The sequence below is a fragment of the Vespula pensylvanica genome, chromosome 20 (genome assembly GCF_014466175.1).
Source record: "Vespula pensylvanica isolate Volc-1 chromosome 20, ASM1446617v1, whole genome shotgun sequence".
In the NCBI taxonomy this organism is placed as follows: domain Eukaryota; kingdom Metazoa; phylum Arthropoda; class Insecta; order Hymenoptera; family Vespidae; genus Vespula; species Vespula pensylvanica.
In genome coordinates this window covers 338,048-360,196 of record NC_057704.1, presented here as the reverse complement: position 1 = coordinate 360,196, position 22,149 = coordinate 338,048, and the positions used below count along the sequence as shown (strand labels likewise).

At 44.3% G+C, this 22,149-nt stretch overlaps 2 protein-coding genes across 5 annotated transcripts in view; one reads left to right on the top strand and one right to left on the bottom strand.

Moving 5' to 3' along the window:
- Positions 1–14,274, bottom strand: part of LOC122635922 (zeta-sarcoglycan) — a 155,844-nt gene extending 141,570 nt beyond the window's left edge. Inside the window, exons 1-2 of one of the 4 annotated variants that reach the window (XM_043826640.1) lie at positions 14,139–14,274; positions 7,834–7,930 (exon numbers count right to left, since the gene is read on the bottom strand). The gene's annotated coding sequence lies outside the window, so the exon portion shown is untranslated. Of the gene's footprint in view, positions 1–7,833; positions 7,963–14,138 lie in introns of all 4 variants that reach the window. The other 3 variants (XM_043826639.1, XM_043826641.1, XM_043826638.1) reach the window with 3 other exon arrangements.
- Positions 14,275–14,540: 266 nt separating this feature from the next.
- Positions 14,541–19,834, top strand: LOC122636175. Its single transcript, XM_043827149.1, has 7 exons — positions 14,541–14,801; positions 14,866–15,442; positions 15,473–17,251; positions 17,537–17,638; positions 17,708–17,923; positions 17,999–18,319; positions 18,415–19,834. Exons 1-7 carry the CDS (start codon positions 14,725–14,727, stop codon positions 18,496–18,498), a joined length of 3,156 nt encoding a protein of 1,051 aa, XP_043683084.1. The 5' UTR covers positions 14,541–14,724; the 3' UTR covers positions 18,499–19,834.
- Positions 19,835–22,149: the final 2,315 nt, after the last annotated feature.

Here is a 22,149-nt window from a genome sequence, read left to right as displayed (position 1 = left end):
GTCTGTGACGTGATATCCGGCAAAGACCTTGGCGTTCTCCACTGAAACTTCGCGTTAACGAGCCGAGTAGAAAAAAAAAGAAAACATAAAAGGAACAAGGGAAAGAAAAAATGAAGTAGATGAAGAAAGAAGAGACAGGCAAACTCGCGAGACGAGAAGGTTCTTTCACGAAGACGGTGCTTTCTACTACTTTCTTCTCACACCTTTTCCCTCTCTCTCTCCCGCTCTCGCCCACACATAGACGCGCGCGCGCGCACACACACACACACACACATCGACGACAAGTCCTATCGCTCTTCTCCGCAACGTGTTCAAACTTTCATTGGCGACAACAGCAACAACGAGAGGTGGGACGAGAAGTGGGTGGGAATTTCCCATTAAATTCCCTCCTGTCAATTCGTGCTATCTCGCGGCAACGATCCGACCGTTATAATCGATTCGGCCTGATTTCGGTTAACTGCCGTCATCCAAAGTTTAGCGGCGTGTCTCCGCGAACGAGCCAGCTTGCATTCTCGTCAGGCATCAACCCTCCATATCGTATAACCATCCTCTGTATGGAGAGCAAGGAGCGAGTCCCGATCGCTGCTCTTCAACCCCTCTTTCACCCTCTCTCTCCCTCTCTTTTGGTGCGGTGCGCCGAGGGAAAATCGTGAAATCCGCGCACGCTTGTACGTAGAAATGAGATTTCATCTCTCGCGCACGTCGATCTCATGAAAGCAACGATTCCGGGCGAACGAACGCAATGTTTCACTAGCTATCCTTTTGTTTCTCACAAAGCTTCCATTTCTCCCCTTCGTTTTTTTTTTATTTTCGTTTATGATTATTTTCATGAATGCAAAGACGACTGTCGTTCGAGTTAATTCATTCACAAGCCACTTTCTCTTTGCCACCAACTTTCTCTCTTTCTCTCTTTTGTGTATTCGCATGCATACGTACAATAGTGAAACAAAGGTGCAACTGTGAGATAATAGCGAAAAATTTTAAGACCGCTTACCAGCTTTCGCTCGTAGCGTATGCGACTTTAGCGATTCGTTTTTGAAAAGCTCTAATTTAATGGCTCTGATATTACTTGTTTTTTTTTTTTTTTTTTTTTTTTTTTTAGAAAGTGACAGAGATGAGGAAAAGAAATATGAATTTATGCATATTCCTTATGAAACGTTGAATCGAACTTGATGTAATCTGATGTTAAAAAAGTAAAGGAAAATGATCGATTCTCGATTCTAATCCAAACAAATATTCTTAACGCGTAGCAAAGGGAAAAAACTTGGCACCCATCATTTCAGTGGTAGCCGCGATTGCCGTACCTTATAGATTTCGTAATTACAACTTTGATACAGAACTTGATTTTATAAAACTGAAGTTATATATTTTATCGAACTCGATTGCATTGTCGTTTAAACATTAGTTTATTTAACTCCGCTTTATAATGTATAATAACGCGATTCCAAAACGTTTCGTATTCAAATTAATTATATTATGTCGATAGATTCCCGACGGGTAAATTCTGGACCGCGAGTAAAGACACTGCGTATCCTGGAGTACTCGAAATTGATCCTAATCCGTAATCCGGCTTGTTCAGCCTCTTCCGTCTGCTTTCTCTCCCAAGGTACTTAGCACCAGGACGACGAATCCTGTGCGAGCGAGCGAGAGAGAGAGAGATGGAGAGAGATGGAGGATACAGAAAGAAAGGACTAGAAAGCAAAAGACAAAAGAGAAGAAGGAATCGCTCCTTCTTCCTTTCTCCGACGGAACGAGAGCCACTTATATTTGAAAGAGCAGCAGGTGTGCGATGTTCCGTGCATTATGCATGATGCGACGATGCTTAACGTTCGTCCGAATTCTTCTTCTTCCTTCTCCATCGCGCATACTTCACGCCTTTTACGATTTTCAAATTTCCCTCGCCGACATTTCCCGTGGCCGCTAACGTTAAAATGCTAATAATCGAAAACCCCGTGGTAATTACGACAATCCTCGAGCGTCTTTCGGACCGATCCGAATAAACCCTTTCGATTACACGAATTTCGCCAAATATGCATCGTTGATTCGCGCTTATGTCCTTTTTGTAGTTTCTTCTTTCTTTTTCTTTCCACCCTTTTCAACTCGAACGCAAATCATCGCTTGTTATGGAAATCAACATTGGCCCAGATTCGTCGATGTAACGTCGACGTTTTACGCGTATCTCGGACAACGAGTACGATACCAACGGAGAAAAGATCCCGAACGAGTTTAACGAAGTTTTGTTATTTTCTTTCTTCCGTATCCTCGGACTTTTTAATACGTCGTTTCTTTATACTATTTTCCTTTGTTATTTATTTTATCAAGTTCTATCGTTTGCGATTAGAAACGATCGTTAAGATTAATCCTTCCCTTGTACGTATGTCGTCGCATCGTCGGACACATTACGCGCGTATCTACGCAGCTATACGTGGAATCGCGAGCACAAAGCGATGAAGGGCATTATTACGTGATTAGGTTTCCTATTCACGAGAAGGGACAACAACGTGCCTTCTGTTATTCGGCGTACAATACCTACTGCTTGGTAGGGTCGATATAACGAAGAAAAATAAAGCTATATCAATGACTCTAAATTTGGAAACGAATCTTTGAAATACACAGACGCCACGTGTCAATTAATTATTTTCGGTAAAAAAAGTGTTATGATTAGGATAAAAGAAATACGGGAGGAGATGAAAAATAACAGGAGGATAGCAATGATATCAGCGGTGGTAGTGGATACAATTACGAAAGGAACGAATTAATTATTCATGCACGTCCGACGTCCGACACCAAACGCGCGCTGCCGTCACTTTGTAGCGTCCTACACAAGGCAGCCGTGTTGTTTAGCATGACTATAGGAGAAGAGCATGGCGAAGCTGCTATACCGTACGTAAGGAGAGAGCTGCAGGATGAGAGAGAGAGAGAGAGAGAGAGAGAGAGATAGAGTAACGTCCGTAGCTCTGGATATATAGCCTTTGTAACGCTCGTTCCGACGGACGCGCACGTAATGGCTGTAATTAATGCGACGTACGACCGATCGAAATGGTCTACGGCTCCACGCTCGGCCGCAGTCACACGGTAATGTCTCTTTCCAGTTTCGCGCCACTTGTCTGTCTCTTTTACCGATGCGCCGTCTCTACAGTCTTCTCGCCGCGTTTCCTTCTAATTTCACCTCGATGAAATTCGACCACTCGACGATCCGACGCGTGACTAGGACGTATAAACGTTGACTGCGAGAGAGAGATCTTTGACGATATGCCGTCGAAAAGTAAGTAGCTACGCGATAACCCTTGTTTCGATGCGCGTCGATAGACCAAAGGACACCGCCCCGATTCTCCGACATCTTTCGGCATGGAATGCGAATAACGCGATCGCGTTGCGTGACGTTCGAACGATTAAATTCGACGCAATTCCAATTGTTCCTCGTTGAATTCGAGCTTACGGCTCGGCAATTTTCGTAATATACGTTGATAATCGATACTTTAAGAATAGTAACGGTACCGGAACGCCCTAAAAACGAGAGTCTGGAATCGAATGGTTCCGGCATGTAGATCAAGAAGACCGTTCGAACGAAGAGAGGAGGAGGAGGTTCGTTCTTGGCGAGGCCGTTACGCTCGAAATTCACCGAGCCGACGATCTCGACATCTTCTCCTACACCATTTTTGCACGATCCCATCGATCAAGCGTGCAATCTCGGTTACCGGAAGTCGAGCCACGAGCGACCGTTCGGAAGTGCCAACGAGTAAAGAACGACGCCGGCTATTTTATTTCAGTAGAGACGCTCGGCACACGGGAATATACATAGAGATATATCTACTCGTACGATTCATTTTCTTTTCCACGTCTATGTCTTACCGAACCTTATCTCGTCCCGTTTTCTTCATCGATCTACTTTTTACCCTAATTTAAAATCAAGACGATAAGAGGGATTAAAAGGAGATGCGGAATAGTGGCATCGTCGGTTCCTTCTTGATTCGGAATTTATTGCAAGAAAAGATACCGCGAGTCGACGAGTACGTACATCTACCTGCATTATACGCGTACGCGTTCTCACGATAATGGAAATGAAAGTTTGAAACGGGAGAACGCAACTTTTCTATTGTCGGGCGAGAAAGAGTCGAGAATATTCATCGAACTTGGCAAAGCGACAACGAAGAAGCTTAAATGTTATTCTAGCTCGCATTGGTGTCGCAATACGTAGCATCCAACTCGACGATGAGTAACTCCTATCCTTCTCGATCCTTGTCTTTCGTTGGAATTAGCGCGACGGCGTGCGACGATCGACCACGAAATAAAGATACGGTCGTTCGAGTATTTTAACGAATTCGCCGAACGTTCGCTCGGAGTCGTGAAATAATATGTTTGTTTAATTTTAGCGCCTCGTGGAATATTTCAACGGTCCATCGACGTTCGATTGGATTTCGATATTCGGTAAACAATAGCGATTCTATGGCAAGCCTCCAAGTAAGTCTTCCGTTCATCCCGTATGTATGTACGTCTCGACTGTGAAACGGGCGAGGCTGCTCAAGGAGAAGACGGATGTAGCGCAGAAAGGATAGGAGAGGGCAAGAGGATGGAAGGTAGAGGAACAACAGAAGGAGGTGCCGGAGGATCCTTATCTCTCTTATCCTCGCTCTCGCACTGTTTCCATTTCGAATCCACGAGCAGGGATTACTTAACAGAAGGAATTTATCGGAGCGAAAAGAGAAGGCCTTTCTTCTCTCTTGCTTTTCGAATTTTCCCTCTTAACCCCTCCCTTTTCCTCTCCTCTCCTCGTACTCTTTCATTTTTGCCATTCGGACTGCAATCGAAATATTTCCTCCGGACGATAAATTAAACTAAATTATTTAAAAACGTTTAAACGTTCCGAGCCATCGAGAACTCGCGTAATCTCCCCGGGATTTGGATTTAGGAAATCCAAAATGAATCCCTCTGATCGTCGAAGCTCGCGAGAGATACGTTTTTAGCGGCACGTTGTACGTAACACGAGCCAAAACACGAGAAGACGGCGAAATGTTTCGAGAAGAAAGAAATACGTAGACGAAGCATGTCAAAGAGTTATCGGTAATTGCACTGGCCTTCTCGGGCCATTGCCTTTGATAGCTTCATACTTTACAGAATCGAATGGAAGTCCGCATTCGTGTCTAGCTCCTTCTCTTATATACTGCTGCACTAAAATCTTGGCCCGGGACAATAGATAATAGAAGGAATATCCTCTTCGTCCACGCGAAAGAACGATCGTTCGGAGTAATATTTAAGCATGTACAAGAATCGATCGCGCGTTTCATTACATTTTCGTGAATTATTCTTAAAGGAACGTATACGATCGAGGATCGGAAATGTCGCATCGAAAAGAAACGAAATTATTTTTGTTGCGGAATGCGCGTCGCGTACGAGTATAGAGAGTACGGCGATATCCTTTAACTCGTTCTCGTAAATGGAATAGACCTAGTAAGGCGAATATACAACCCTCCGACGAATGCCTACTTTACTCTAATAAATAATTAGTACACACCGTGGGAGTGCCGAAGCCCTAATTTAAGCGGTCCTTCCGTTATACGTAGGTAACAGCTAAGCAGTGCTTCGGTGGCTCTAACGAGAACCGGAGAGAAAGAGGAGAGGGAGAGAGAGAGAGAGAAAGAGAGGAGAGAGAACGAAGCAGGAGAAGATCGAGAGCGGCACTATGTAAGAACCACCACCCACGAGTCTCCCCGCTAAGTAGATGCTTGTCAGCGGAAACTTAATTAAATATCCAAAGTGGATGCCGGAATTACTACAATTAGTATGACTGCTCTTCTGACCTGTTCTTATTACCCTGCTAGACTCCCGTCTTCCTTATTCGCAGGTATTACTACTTAATGTCTAATAAACGTCACGACAACCGTGAGTGGTGCGTTATTTCTTTCGCAAGAGTCGACGAGAAGGAATCCACTGTAATCCAGGACGAAGGATAACGAGTTGCAAATATAAAACTTGCTCCAAGCTTCTCGACGTTCTTGATGTTCCTGTCTCGTCCTACTCTCTTTCTCTCTCTCAGCCTCTCCTTCTTCCACTCAACTTTGAAAATCTTCGATCAAGTTCGCGAGAGAGATTCGTTGAAAGAACAAGGAATGCGCGATTTTTTAAAGAAGCGCACTCTTGATTCCTTCCCTTCTATCTTACGGAAGAATGTTCATCCGGTGAGATAACGACGATCGCGAATGAAAAGATACGACGACGTTGTAAGAGACGTTAAGTCATTCGTTAGATGAAAATAATTGAGGGATGTCGCTTCGACGATATTTCTTTCGAGAGCACGACAGAGAGACGAAGAAAGAGAAAAAAAAGAAGAAAGGGAAGAGGGCCAAATACCAGACACTGTCACGTAAATACAGATCGAAAAGACGTTCTTTCTTATTTCAAGTATTCTTCGATCGTTCCTTCGAAATGGGAGAAAGAGCGAAAGAGAGACAAAGGAGAGCGAACTAGAGTACAGGAGAAAGAGAAGAGAAGCTTAAAGCTTTTGTCTTGTTCGAGATCTTTCCTCGTCGATTTAATTGCGGGAAGAGAGACGTTATGGATGGATGATGGTAAAGAGAAAATAAGGGAGACAGAGAGAGAGAGAGAGAGAGAGAGACTGAAAAAGAGCAGTGGTCGTTTATTAGAAATCGAAGAGACACTCGTACGAGAAGGTCTTTGAATCGCCATCGATGATATCTATTCCTGTAACATGATCGACGTTCTCGGATGATTCAAAAAGTATTCGTTTTTTTTTCTCCTTTTTAAAAGAGATAACGCAAAGATGGAAAGATAGGAACGTTCATTAAGAGAAAAAGCTCGTTTTGAAAAAACCTTTAAAAACAATCTCCTATTCTATGGACGATAACATCCCTTTATTTTTCTCGTTACTCTCGATTCGAACGACTATTTTAGCACGTTCGTTCTCCTTCTTTTTCTTGTCTCTCGCACGAGCTTTTTCTTGTTCATCTCCTACGAGTTTCTACGCGTTAGAGTATCATTATCCATCATAGCACGAGAGAGAAAGAGTAGTCGTCGAAGCGTAACTAGGAATACCAGGAGACTAAAATCTACTCCATCTACTCCGTCCTGTGCCATTCGTTTCTCAACTTTTCTACGGAGAAAAAGTTCTGCGTTCGTTCGTTCGTTCGTTCGTTCGTTCGTTCGTTCGTTCGCAAACAAAATACGTGAGCTAGCAAAAAAGGTACATACAGAGATGAAAATTGAGAAAAAAGAGAACAAAATTCAAAATAAATAAATATATACGTATCGCCGAAAGCATATTAACTTTTTCTTAACATGTCGTAAACTTTAAATTTGCAACACGGTGGACGGGGTAGCTACGATGTATCGAATTTTATCATCCCTACTTACATCGCCGAGAGTTTCTTCCCGCAAGAAGACCACGCCGACGACGACGATGCAGGCGGCCAGATTTCGGGAGTGTGTTTCGCGAAGCAAGAAAAAAGGAGCAAGAGAATGAAAAGCGAAGGTAGAGTAGATAGAAGGAAAGCAGCTAAACAGAGACAATGAGAGAGAAAAAAGAATGGTAGAGAGAGAGGGGGGGGCAAAGGGGAGAAGAAGAGAGAAGTATACGATCGGCTGTACGGTAGTATCTATTGGCGCAGGGAAGACGGTTTACAACGGAATATTGTCCCGTCTAAGCCGCTCTCCAATATTTCATCAACTTTCTTATTCCTTCTTTTTCGTTGCTTTCTTCGAGCTTTCCTCCCACCGATCGCCTTCCCACCTCGACTCGAAGAAAACGAATGGGAAGAAGGCATGGTAAGAGCGAAGAAAAATATGAGAGGAGGGGAGAAGATGCCCCTGAATTCTTACCGGCATCGAGTCCCCGTTGCCTACAGGATCTCCTCGTCCTCGTCGACGTCGCTCCTGGGAAGAGCAACCTATCCTGATCCCACCTTTTATCGAAGAACTGCGAACGGGAATGGGACGCGCAAAGTATGTCTAAGTATTTTACAAGAATCAGTTCGTAAGAAAATGCCATCCGCTTCATCTCCACTCTATTTTTCTTCTTTTCTTTCAACTATTTTCCTCGCGAACAATTCGCGAAACGATTCGAATTCTCTCGAGGCGAGCATCCCTTCCGTTCGATCATCCTTCTCTCTTCTCTCCCTTTTTCGATAGGAATTCTATCTATCTATTTCTAACCGAAGACTGTTTGAGAAGAGTTCTTTTTTCCATTTGTATTGTTTGTATAGGAACGAAAGTAACGGACGTATGGTGTTTGCTGGCGATACGCGTATCCTATCATTATCGATATTTAGATATACGGACAAAAAAATAGAGTTCGGCGTTGGTAACGAAGCAGAAAGTATTCGACGTAGTAAGTTCGGTAAATTGATTCCGTCTTCCTCTTTACCTTCTCCTTTGTTTCTTCGAGTTTAGCCATAAATACGCGTTATAGCGTGGAGATATAACATCGTTCGACCCTTTGTCGAAACTAATCCGCTCGTCTCTTCTCCCTTATTATTTTTGCGATGACTCGTGGTCTCGATTCGATTAGTTTAATGACGTACTCGAAATAATTATCTAACGAAGAGTTATAGAAAAGCGGCTCGTTGTTTACGCAAAAAAAAAAAAAAATTAAATACGTTCATTAAACTAATTACGCTTTTAACATATAGCACATATGCACGGGTATTTTCGTGTTTCTCTAGCTATCCTACTTCCGACCACGCATCTCGGCCACTCGCAGCACGGACATCCTTCGTCCGTATATAGATATATGTAACCCATGTAGCTCCACGGTACTCGAGACGTAAGGAATTGCTTTCGCGAAATTATTTCCCTTATAAATCAGCGGCCATACGTTTCGATGTCGCTTCGCCCTCAGCCCCGGACAATCTCCGGTCTCTTCCTCAAGTTGATACTGGTAAAGGCACCGACAACCTAGTTTACGCAATAACGAGAAATAACAGAAAAAAAGAACGACGCTTGTTTACAAACGATACTCATTTTTGCCTTTTTCCAAGAATTCATCGCTTCGTATCTCGCCTTACGAGCTTGTAAATTATACAAAGGACAAAAGAAGGAAGCCCTGGAAGGTGACTATTGTTAACGTACAAGCACGGGAGTGGGAAAGACGATGTGAGGTAGAGATGGAGGGGGAGAGAGAGAGAGAGAGAGAGAACGAGAGTATAGGTGGGGCTTTGATTCGGTAACAGGACGGCGATAGTGGGGATGTAGTAATTTGTCGGCTTGGGAAGGCGGCTGGCTCCAAGCTGATAACAGGAGATGGTCCATTCTCCTGTGATTCGAGTCCTCTCCCCTCCGAGCTCCAGTCAGCCTCTTCTCTTCGCTTCTCTAGCTCCTTTTCGGACCAAAAATCTCACCAGCTCTCTTCCACTCGCGAACGCGCCAAGCTCTTTCTTTTGGCCCTTTCTTCCTTTCGCGGATCTACCTAACCCCTAAGACTTCCGCTTTTTCCGATAGGTGTGTCGTCGCACCGTCCACGTTCTACTAGGTGAAATAAGATTTTAAAGAGGTAGTAGCGATCGCTATGTTAACTACGTAATCGAACCTGCAGTACGAAGCGTACTCCGGTAGTCGTAAACTTTTATCTAACGCCTTCGAAGCAGCGTTCTGTATAAGAAGAGAGAAAGAGAACGAGGAAAGTCCTTAAATTTTTACGACTTTGCATTGCAAATCGAGAGGTCGTAGCGACACGGAACGTATGGCTATTGTAGTAAGCTTCAGGGAATATAAAAAAAAAAGTAACGCTAGTTTTTGAGTAAGTAGGTTGCATGCATTAATTTGCTACATTTCGCGGTTGGGAAAATTTATCTGCCAGGACTGATTTCCATGCTCGCTGCTTGTTCCGCATCGCATACGTTTTACATGGGGCAAACGTAAAACGCTTGATTTACTGCCCGGCTCGCACCCACTCCATAATTTCTGTGTGTCGTTACGACTTTTCAAGCGGTACGCTAACGTCGACTTGAAAGCGTTCGTTCGATAAAATGCGAGAGAAAAAAAGAACAAAGTAGAAAGATTAATCATAAAATCGATTAGAAGAGCGTGAAATGTAAGAGCAATTTATGGAAATAAAAGCGACATTTTATCCGAAATATCGAGTCAAGTTTCGATTATTGAAAATAATTTAAGCTATTATCGAAGTTTAACAAGGTCATACCGCAAAAAGAACCTGCGATCTTTTTTTGCACATTTCATTTATTTAACGAACGTAGCTCTCTTCTAAGCTCTAACGAAACTCGCTCTCTTTCCCCAAGAAACATCAATTTCCCGACGTTCCTATTTAGGTACAATCCAAAGCGTCCAATCGGTTTAGCATTAGCGCAGAAAACTTTGAATTACGAATGTGCCGCGAATATCCATTAGTTTTTTCTCTAGCTCTCTTTCTTCGCCTACTTGAAAATTTGTACACGGTCGCGACGAGTCTAGCATGTTTCTTGGATTAGAATCAAGCGTGCGTGTGTGTGTGTGTGTGTGTGTGCGTGCGCGCGATATGTACATATACGTATATACACGCATACGCGCGAAAGTTTTTTTTCGAGTAGATACGCGAGGACGCCACTCTTGCTGGTGTTAGTAACGTTTCTTAGAGAAATAAAGCGGTCTCTTCCATTATCCATGTAATTTTCAATTTTCTCTGCTTGAGATTAACGATATAATAAAGATAAAGGGAAGCACGGTCGGTGAATTTATAGTCGACAACCCGAGAACCGTGGTATACCGTAGTAGAAAGAAAAACACTATTTACGACATAATTGTCTTAATAAACAAATGCGTACTTTTCAAAAGGTTATATTCTTCGATAGAAAATAATAAGTAGGTATATTTGAAAACATAAGAAGGATAACAAAAAGGTCGTTTCTCGGAATGAGAGAGCGGCGAGTTTATTTATGTCGAGTGTAACGAGAAGATGTTTATTATACCGTCTATCCTTTGTAAAGCGTCGATAAACGATACGCGTAACTTCGACCTTGAATTCTAAGAAGAAAAGAAAAGGGAAAGAAATAGACAAGGGCACAGAGCGTATAGAGAGAACGATTGGGAAAGCTTTATCGCGAGACAGCCGTCGTCATTGTCGACGCAATTAACAGCAACTTTAGGTATGTCGGAGTCGGCGTTGAAACAACATCGGAGCAGTTCTGATATCCGATGCTGTTTAGACATTCGCTGCTCAAATATTCCTGGAGTCTCCGCTTGTGCTTCGAACGCGGACCGCCAGAGACGCCGGAGACACCTAACCGAGCGCACACATTTATAAGCGATGCATACAACGAACGTCTCGGGATACACAGAGAATCCTACAAGAAGGAACAATTCTCGAATAGCGTGGAAAGAGAGAGAGAGAGAGAGAAAAGACTCGGAGGTATCAAGGGTGTGCGAAGGATGCAGACCTGACACGACAGGTACTTACTGCACCAAGACACACATACGTATAAATGCGCAGTAAGAGTAAGACGGAGACAGAGAGAGAGAGAAAGAGAGAGACGATCTCTAACGCATTCTCACGACTGTCGACCAAACTCCCTTTACTACTCCCACTTCTACGAAGAGAGAGAGAGAGAGAACTTTTTAGCGAACTGTCAAACTTTGTCGAGCCACGAATTACTCGTTCCAACGCATTCCCCTCAGTGCGCTTTCATTGAACGTAACAGAGATCAAAGACTCCGGCGCGCAATGGATTAGAATTTCGGAAACATGAAACATACTTTGGTCCGTCTCTTTTTGTCTTTCTATCAACGTCGAAAGAAATACAATCCTCTTTCGCTTGCTAAATGTTATCGATTTTCGATCGAACGACTTTAAGCGGACGGACGAATGAGTTATTTTCGAAGGAATTATTTCAAGCTTTTCGTACGGCATTCATTGTAAACCGATTGACCCGAAACCAACGCGTTAACCTATTACGTTCTTTCCTATCGGGTATTGTAAATCTCATTTAATTAAGTCTCACGTAAAAAGTCCTAACAATACCTTTCGATCCCGTTTGCAATTTCGTTTTCTGCTCTCTCTCTCACACACACATACACGTACGTTTCCGATGGCTCCCTCCTCACCTCTCTTCCCTTTTTCCGCCCATAATTCCACAGGGTCGATCGCGCGAGACGAGAGAGGGATGTGTTTGATTGATATTCGATCGCTCGTTGTAATTGACCGAGTATACTAAGAGACTATAAAGAGAGTACACAAATAATATAACGCACGCAAGAGAGAAGTATCTCTTTTGTATCGTTCTTTTCTCCCTTTTTAGTTTCGTGTTTCATTTAGGAGTAACGCGAAAGAAAGTTTTTACCGTCTAATATATAAATTTTTCAAATTCAAGGAAATCTAAGCTCTGTCCGAAGGAATTCGAAGGGTGCTTTATAAGAACCAGCGTGAGAAATATGAAGAAAAAGCAAGAGGAATGGAAGTAGCATAAGAAGAAAAATGCAGAGACGACGATCGAAGTATAGCGAATCGGCATCTCCCTATCGATCGTTCACGTACGCTCCTTTGTAATTTTATTTATGCCACGTTCGACCTGTTGCGCCTTATCTCCTCGGTTCGTTCTAACGCGTTCTTTTTTTTTCCACTACACATTCCTTTTTCCTCCTTTCTTTTTCTCCTCCCGTTATTCTTTTCGTTTTACTTTCGATCGTCTTTTTCATATAACGCGATTTTAATAGCTTCCAGCTTGTATCCATTACTTTAATAATATCGACCGAAAGCTTACGTCGTTTCGAACGTCAGGCGCATTGTCATACTCGTTTTACGAGCTCTTATCGAATAAACGAAATTCGTTAAGACGGAGAGTGCATTGAAAATTTAGCAATGGACATGAAAAGACTCGATCGAAGCTCGAACGCGATCGTATATAATAATATTCCGATCGTCGATCGTGAAATCGTCGGGCGAATAAATAAATCAAAAAAGAAACATAAATTACAGGAAATTCTCCGACAGAATATTGATATTTGTGCGCTATGAATAAAGTCATTTGACGTATAAAATAATTTGAATTTACCACCGATAAGTAAAAGTACTAGATACATACACACCATATTGTACGATATAAATGGAAATATTACGCTCGGAACGAACGCGAGTAGATTCATTTTCATGAATATTATTAGTTCAATCGTTTATCACCCTGTGTCATCGCTTGCCTCGGCGATGATATTTATAGACATAAACGTGCAAAGAATAAAAGGGGAATAAAAATTAAATATACGAATGAAAACTATGAATACGCGTGGGGAAAAAAGATACGAACGCGCGTCCCGATCATCGTTCGATTTCTTCGTTACTTTCAATTTCGAGTAGTCGTTATCGTTCAAGTTCGATAAGCCGTAGAAAAAAATATGTCGAGATGAAACAACCATCCGTAAAATTTCCAAATAAAGTACGTTTTTAAATACGCGCAAAGAACGCGCTGTGCGAAATTAGAGGAGAATCGAAAGAAAGAAAGAAAGAAAGAAAGAAAGAAAGAAAGGAAGGAAGGAAGGAAGGAAGGAAGGAAGAGGGAAAAAAAGATAGCTTTTTATCGCGGAGAGAAAGAAAAGTAGGAGAATCGTTGATCGCTCGAGAGAGAAAATCGCAAAGTGTATATCCTTTTGAGAAGGAGCAACGACTCCGGCGTTCGTGCAGTTTCAATGCGGAAACCTTCCACGACGAGCAATTATTTTCGTCTCATTGTCCCTTCCGTCGAGTAGCGAATGAGACGTCGACGACGGAGAAGGAGACGACGAACGAAACGACGACGCAGTCCGGTCGACAGGAAGTGGCGGCAGCTGAGACTCCGGAAGAAAGATGGCGACTACACACCGGCGTCTATTCTACCAACGACTATTCCCGCCATTATCGTCAGCTCGACTAAAATCGTTGAAGCGTGCGAGCGACGAGAGCTACGTCGACGACGAGCAACATTTACGAATCCGGTTGAATCCTTTCGACTTTTGTTTTGTTCGCTTCTTTCGAACGATATACTCGATGTCGCTAACTTTTCTTTACGAACCTTTCTTACCTCGTCCAGATGCGCGTAAATTGTCTTTACGATGGTATTCGACGCCTCATCTAATAACTCGTATGTTTGAGAAAGAGAGAGAGAGAGAGAGAGAGAGATATGAAGATATTTGCTATGAAAAAGAGAGACATAGAGAGAGATGACGTACTTGCAATTATCGTAGATCTTTGACGAAGAGTATTCAACGAAGCCACGTAAATTTATCCTTTTGCGACTTGGACGGAATCCGCGTTAAATTCGAGAAGAACGAGCAAAGAACCGTTACGACTTTCACAACGTGTCGCCTTTTTTCGAGAACTACCGTAACGCCTCTGACGATCGCTTCGGATAACTTTGTAACTGCGATTGCACCGACGCTTTGAACCATGCACCGACGTACGATCGTCGAGAGTTAACCGACTGTCGAGAAGCGACTCGCCAAAAAAATCGATGGGGACGTTACCGACCAGGTCGACTTTCGGCAACGTAGAAACTGCGAAGACGAAACGTTTTCTTCGTAATCTTGAAAAGAAAGTGACCTCTTTGAGAGAGCGAAGCAAGGAAAGAGCGAATCAACGTAGGGCCACCTTCGTTTGATCGATAAACTCTTTCAAAGTTATTTTTCGGTATAAACTTCGGTCGCTACTAAATTGACGCGTCGAGGAGTAGGTCGAAGAAAAATCATTCGAGCGTGCACGCTGCGATAATTATAAATAAACGTTGCGACGAAACAAGGTGTACTTTTTATCGTCGGTATGTGCGATCGATCGAAATGGAAGCCGAGGTCGTATTGTTACTCCACGAAGAAGATAAAATCCGTTCCGAGAACAAAGTACGTACAAGCTACGTTTTAATCGTTAGGAACGAACGATTCTTTAACCTCCTCGGTATTACAGGTGGGAACGTGAAATCACGTCGGACGAAGATTATTGGCGGCAATACGTTCGCGAGAAAGAGAAAAATCTGATAGTAAGAGATTCCCATCCAAACTTAACCCGTTTCCCTTCGGTCCAAAGATATCCTCGAACTTTGTGTCGTGGGATTCGTAATAACGTAGACGCGAATAATATCGACGAATCGATTGGTAACGAAAGAAAACCTCTCGTAGAATCCTTAACGAATGTTCCATCTTATAGGTTAAGCTCGTTTACCGAAGAGAACGATTTCGCGAATATTAGAGAGCCCGTGGTTACGGTCCTTCCTCCTGCGCCATCGAAACGACCTACTAAAACATTTAGTACGCGCAAAGAGGAGCGCAAGAGAGCTCTTGCCGAAGATATATCGTTTCGAAAAGAATTTTCCTCTCTTGTTCGTGTAAACGTTCGTAATGCTTCGAGGGAGCAGGCGAAAGTTGACGAAACTCGTTCGAGAGAAGATCCTTCCTTTCGCGAAAACGATCGCCCGAATGGCGAGAAGTCGTCGAGGAGTCGAACCGACGAGACTCTTTTAAAGGCCGCGAATAAAAACTACTTAGAATCGATCGGGAAACTCGTCGATAAGATCGAATCGCCCGACGATCGAGAAGCTTTTACTTTCGACGACATCGACGTTAACTCGGATTTAGAAAATAAGTCCAATTACCCGATATGCGCGCTAAAGAAACGTACCGAAGGAAACAAAGGATCCTCGACCGACGACGACTTTTCAAAATATTTCGTTCGATCTGCTCGCGAAGCCTTGAAACGCGTGACGAAACATTCGCGTTCCGCGAATCGGGAAGTAAACAAAACGACGAAGAAGGTCGCAAGAAAGGGGCGTTCGGAGAAATATGAAAAAGAGTTTATAAACGTTTCCTCGATCTCGTTGAAACCGCTATTTAGTTTCGATCGCGTCGAAGAAGATGTCGGAGACGATTCGCCGCGTACGAGTCTAACGGCGGATTTTCTAAACGGATTACCAAAGATGTCGCATTTTCCACGAAAGAAACGCGATCGATGTCTCTCGTGTTTATATAAATCCCTCGAGGAGATCGGCGCGTCCTCGAGAAAGGACGCGTACGAGAGGAGGAAGGGCCGGGAGGAAGAGGGGAAGCAGCATCGGCGAGACGTATCCGTCGAGCGCGAGAGCAATGGCGACGTTAGTTCCGACGAGTTCGAAGACGAACGAAATCGGAGTGATTTCGGCGCGCGCGAGAAGGTTGGATTCGCGATGGAGCGTAGCGGCGAATGCAGCGATATCGCGGAGGAAAAGAAATTGGGCTTGCCGAGTGCAGAAGAAGGAGCCGAAAGAGGGAAGACGTCCGTCGATCGAGTTACGGAGACGGAAGGACGCCTGCCAGTTCCGGAATTGGAATCAACGTGTCCAGAAGGTAAGAGGATCGCTTTCAAATCCATCTCCGCGTCGTCGAGAGGTACCTCTGATTCGGACGAGGACGACTCGAGCGTCGATTTGATCGAGTATTCGTCGACGAAATCGAAGCACAGACCGGCCTGTCACGCACCGACCATTTTGTCTCACACCTTGGAGCCTCTCAGAGCGTTGAGATCGAGAAAGTCGACGAGCGTGCAAGCACGCGTGGCTCTCGACGAATCGACCGAATCGCCGAAGATCGTGGCCGACGGGAAGAGTCGCGAGATCGCGTCGAAAGGAACGGGCCAAAAGGCGACCCTGACGGATACGAAGAGAGGGAAGGAGCAGGGTGATTCGAAGCGGGTTAAAAAATTGACCAAAGTCGAATCGGTTTCGGAGAATCTGATCACCGATGTCGAAGTCAACGAAGCGAAGGAAAAATCTCTGTTCGCGAGGAGCTCCAGTTGTAGAGATTTCGAGCGGATTTTAAGGGATTCTACGAAAGGTACGGAGCTAGCGTCGCCGCCGGGCTTGTGCTCGTTGGCCGAGGACGGACCGTTTCGTTGTTTGTTTTCGAAAGGGGAGATCGAGGAGACGTTAAGAGATTTGGAGGAACGTGAGGCATCGCCGACGTTCGCGTTGTCCGCTCTTTGCGACATGTTTTTAAATCGAATATCAGAGTCGAGCGATAAGCGAGATAGGAGGCGCGATAACGTAGCGAAACGCTTGGTGAAATTATTGGTAGAATCGAGACGTTATTCGAATCCTGACAAGTTCCCGTCTGACCTGATATTTTCCTCGAAACAGCGACCGTTGTTGACCTGTCAGCGATTAAGGAGCATCCTACCCCTCGATTCTTACAATCTGATCGCACCTTTGCTGGGAATACCCGAATACCACCCGAGGTTCTCCTCCATTCACGAGAAACTCAAACCGGCGAAGAAACCATCCGACAAATCGGATTCGCTTCCGGATATTCTGGACGATCTAATCGTACGTACGTAATAAATAGATCTGTATCGTCTAATAGAAAAGGAGAAAGACGCTATATCGGAGTATTACACGGTTAAGCTAGAACGGTGTAAATAATGCAAAAGCTATAGGAGCGGCGTGACGTAGCGCTACGTCATACCCACCCAATCGAGCGATTAACAGCGATCGCTCGCGGCTCGATAATCACTTTGTCGAGAACGCAGCGACGATCTTTCCCTTCGAAATTGACGTTACGGATTTTCTTTTTCCGAGACGAGACGAGAACGATTCCTTTCCAATTGCTAGGTACATCCGCCGTCTTCGAGGGACAGCGCGATCTCGTCCGAAACGATCGAGACGACCCGATACAATCCTTACGGACTTTTCCTGCGGAAAGAGAGACGCAAGGTAAAGAGTCGAACGCATCTTTTTCCGACCTTATTTCCCTTATCCGACGTTCGCGCTTTGTTGTCCCAGGCTGTCGTTTGGCGTCCCTTGACGGAATTCGACTTAAAGGGCTACGATCCGCAAGCCACTCTTCGCATGAGGGCCGACAAGATTACCACGGACATATGTAAGGAATTTTGCGATTGGTTGAGGAGCTTAGGAGGCTTCGAAAGAGGCATCGACGAGAGGATTCTCAAGGACATGTTCGAAATTAGTTTTTCAGCGGACGCGTGTAAAACGACTCAAGCGAGTAGACGATTTCTGTTAGACGGTATTAGGATGTATAAAAATCGTACGATAATCGGATATATCTTTGAACAGGTCAATGTGAAAGAGATGGCTACCGTTCCGACGGACGTGGCATTGGCGAGAATGTGTCACGAGGCGAGCGTATTGGCAACGACGAGGAAACAACTCGAGAGGGATGCCAAGGCTGAAAGCAGACCCAAACGCACCTTGGCATTTGGCACGTCGATGCCGATCGATCTGTTGTTCGTACCGCCTACCAATCGCGTTCGAGAAAGGTGGCTCGAATGTAAAAACGTGCCTCGAGAACTCGAAACGATGGACATAGTTTGGAACGGGATAACTCATTTGGAGAGCGTGCAAGCTTTCGTAAAGTGGTTACACAGGCACCCGGAGGTATCTCGCTCGATCGACTAGCGTCATTTATATCGTTTCCTACTTTTTCGTTCCTGCGATCGAACGATCGATGATATTTCTTTTAACGATTGTAGGTTAGCCCACCTAAAGTATTCAAACGTGCCGTACTTCCGAAAGACGTCCGAAAGTTCGTCAAGAAAAGACACGCGGAGATGTAAGGACGAATCTCTCGACGTCAGCGCACGACAACACCGAACGTAAATTTATGTCGGATCACTTAACGTTTGGAGATATCTAATCGATTTACAATACAACGAAGAAAATGTCTCTGGATGGGATACCGTGTAATCAACGGTTTAGCTCGGATTTTCTACGCGCAAACACGAGCAGGCGTGCCAACCAATAATACCGTTCGATGACACGATACCAAACGCCCGTTTCGTGTATGTGGCGTACGGTTAACCCCTAAAGCCAACGCAGTACCTCGAATCGGGGACGAAAAGTTTACGAGCGCGAAACCATAGCGTTGATTTGCCTATTCGCCAAAAACTATCATAAACGGTGACGTTCTCTCGCGGTCGGTGTAACTGATCTATCGCTTTCTTTTATCCGTTTTTTATTTATTTATTTATTTATTTTTTTTTTTCATAGATCCTCTCCGTCGCCATCGAACGCTTTAAATATATCTCGAGAATCGTTCGTCGAAGGGTATTAACGGAGAATCTTTCACGTTAGACGTGCAACTTATCATGGATCGTCGTTAAGCGCGCCGACGATAATGACGTAGGACTCCCGACCGTAAGAAATATCAAAAAACGTAACGTAAAGCCAAACTCGACTCGCAGCATCTGCTTACGACAGAAACACGTCCGGGATATCGCCCTCTCTATCGTTGGTTTCAAACCCGAGGCGAATAAGGAGAAAATAAATAAAAAAGAAGAAAGGAGAACTCTTTTCTTCCTCTCTCCCTCTCTCTCTCTCTCTCTCTCTCTCTTTGGAAGGCTTCGTCCACCTTCTCGGTTTCGTTTCTCTCCTAGCAAATAATTTCGTGATAACGAGCATCGAATCGATGTCGCACGCTTCTTATTCGTGCTACCAACTCGAGAATAAAGATTTTCAAAATTTTTTAAACTTTCCACGAGACGATATAGAAGAGGGTAATGGGTATAAAACTTGGACGATTTGTTGAAGGACGAAAGTAATCTTGTGAAAAATAGAGGCTCTTGCCGAAATATGATAAAACGCCGAAACGAAAAGGTTCGAGACGAAGGAGAAGGATGTGTTCCGCTCGCTGTTCCTTCGTCGTTGTTACGCGCAAACACGTGGAAAAATCTAGGCGCTCACCGCAAAGACAGCCCTCGACGTTCCTCCGCCACGTTCAATCCTTTCCCTCGCGTTAATTGAGCTAAAAAGATGAAAAAAGAGCGTCGCCGTACGTTTGCCTGCGTGCTCGGCTATTCGTTATTCGCGCAGCTCTTTATTCTTTCTTTCCCAGGAATTTCCCACGAGGCCAGCGGCCTTTTCTCTCTCTCTCTCTCTCTCTCTCTCTCTCTCTCTCTCTCTCTCTCTCTCTCTCTCTCTCTCTCTCTCTCTCTCTCTCTCACTTGGCGGCGCAGAAGAGAGAAGAAGAGAACGAAAGGGCGGCGAAATGGAGACTCCGAAAGAAAGCACAAAGGGACCGTGCAACGAGAAAAGAGGACGAGCATGGAGAACGAAGTCGAATGAGGTACGAGAGGGAGAAGGGAAGAGAGTATCGGCGCATTGGTCATCGCCCGTTCGTTTCGCTTCGCTTGGAACGAAGACTTGCGCTCGAGCGAGAAATTTAACAAGGCACACGCTTCCGAGACCGACAATAGCCAACTTTATGGGCCCCGTCGAATGCTCCGATTTTAATTACTTCAATTTCAACTTCCACTTGGTCGTCCGGTCATCCGCTCTTTCTCTTCGTCTATCCGTCCATCTTTCTACTTGCGTACGAGAGTAAACGTGGACCGATGCGAACGATCGAGCGGCGCATATCGTCGAATCGAAGCAAAGCGTCTTTTCGAAACGAGTCGGTCGACCTTTCGACGAAATATTCGTACGTAACGTAGAACAAGTGCGTTGCTTACATCATTGCCTTCGTCCTATCGTCTACGAGCGCTTTATTAGAAAATTTACAAAGTCGTTATCGATCGCTTGCTCGATTTTAAGTAATTAAGTGGGTTCGATGTCGCAACGTCAACGTCCTTGTACCTCCGCTTAATGAACTCGAGTTTGGTGCCACTAGCAAAGTCCGTTAATTTTGTTTCACCCTCATTGATTTTATAAATGGTCGAGGAGACGTTCGAAGGTCTTTGGAAAATTCGACGTATTTGTCGGGAGCATCGAACGTGTCTGCTAGATCGAACCATCTCCTCGTCATATCTTTCCCTCTCTCTCTCTCTCTCCCGTTCTCCCGTCATGTATTATTCATTTCGCCAAGTTCGCACTTAAAAATTCTGCCTTTCGATCGCCTATCTCGAGCCGCAACTTCTCGTTCGAGATTTCGAAGCAAAGTCACAAAGGAAGGAAGTACGTAGGTAGTCGGGCCCTTCGCAAAGTAGATTGACTGCAAAGTAGATACGAAGGGAATACGCGAAGAATCGCTTCACGACGCTCTATTTCTTTCCCCTCTATTTCTCTCTTTCTCTCTCTCTCTCTCATACTCTTGCTACGAATACACGAGATCGAGATCGCGAATCGAGTGGAATTTCAAGGGAGATTGAAATTTTTTGTATCGACGGGGGATCAACGAGAAAATCGCAACGACTAAATCGACTAATTCCTGATCAGCGATTACAGTTATCAGTCTATATCATTCAAAGTGACCTCGTTGAACGAATTATCACAGAGAAAGAGAGAGAGAGAGAGAGAGAGAGAGAGAGAGACGATTGATTGAAACAACGATACAGAACGCGCTACTTAAAGTCGCATTCTCTCAATGAAATTGAAACGAGAAACGATAATCGCGCTTAATTGTGTAAGGCGCAGTAAGGGAAACGTTAATGCATTATACCTTATCGTTCTTTCGATTACGCGTTCCTAGCAGCGATACGATACGAAATTAAGCTCGAAACACGCCGCAGTCTAGTACGTTTACAACGACTGGATTCTGAAATCGTTCTGCGGTTTTACTATTATCGCCTCGGTACATGTAATTACAATCTGTCGTTTCGTTTAGTATCGAGATAGAAATGCGTACGAGGGTTTGTTTGAAATTTCTCCCTGCCTATCGTTATTTCTCCCATTCCTTTCTCCGTATCTCTTTGCAAAGTCGTTACGTTTGGATAGTGCCTTTCTCCTATATCGTACTCCAATTTCAAACAATTATTATTATTCTCTCTCGTCGATCGTTGTGTTAAAGATTTCATGAATAAAACTAGGACGAACGATCCTGGTACGCGTCGACCAAGAGTTGTATAACGCGTGTAACGTACATATGTACATTCGCGTAAATGGAACAAACTCGTGATTTTTATAAACTTTGGTTTATTCAAATGGTGACAACTCGTCGAAACGACTATTTTCGAAAAAGAAAGAAAAATAGAAAACAACGGAGAGAGAGGGAGAGAAAGAGAGAAGCGATGCCGACAAACAATGAAAACCGACTATCCCTTTTTCGTTTTGAAATACAGGTGGCAAAGAAACGTGCTTCTAGGGCGATTCGCTTCGTAACACGTTCGTTGCTCGTGACATACGAAACGGCGCAAACGCGTAAGTGTATCTATCCGTACGTACAGAGTCGAGGAACGTGTGTACGAGGAGAAAAAATGGAAGGGGGAGAAAGAGACGCGTATGTATGCTCTTTCGTAAATCAGATGGGAAGCGTTTCCTGCTGGCAGTACAAG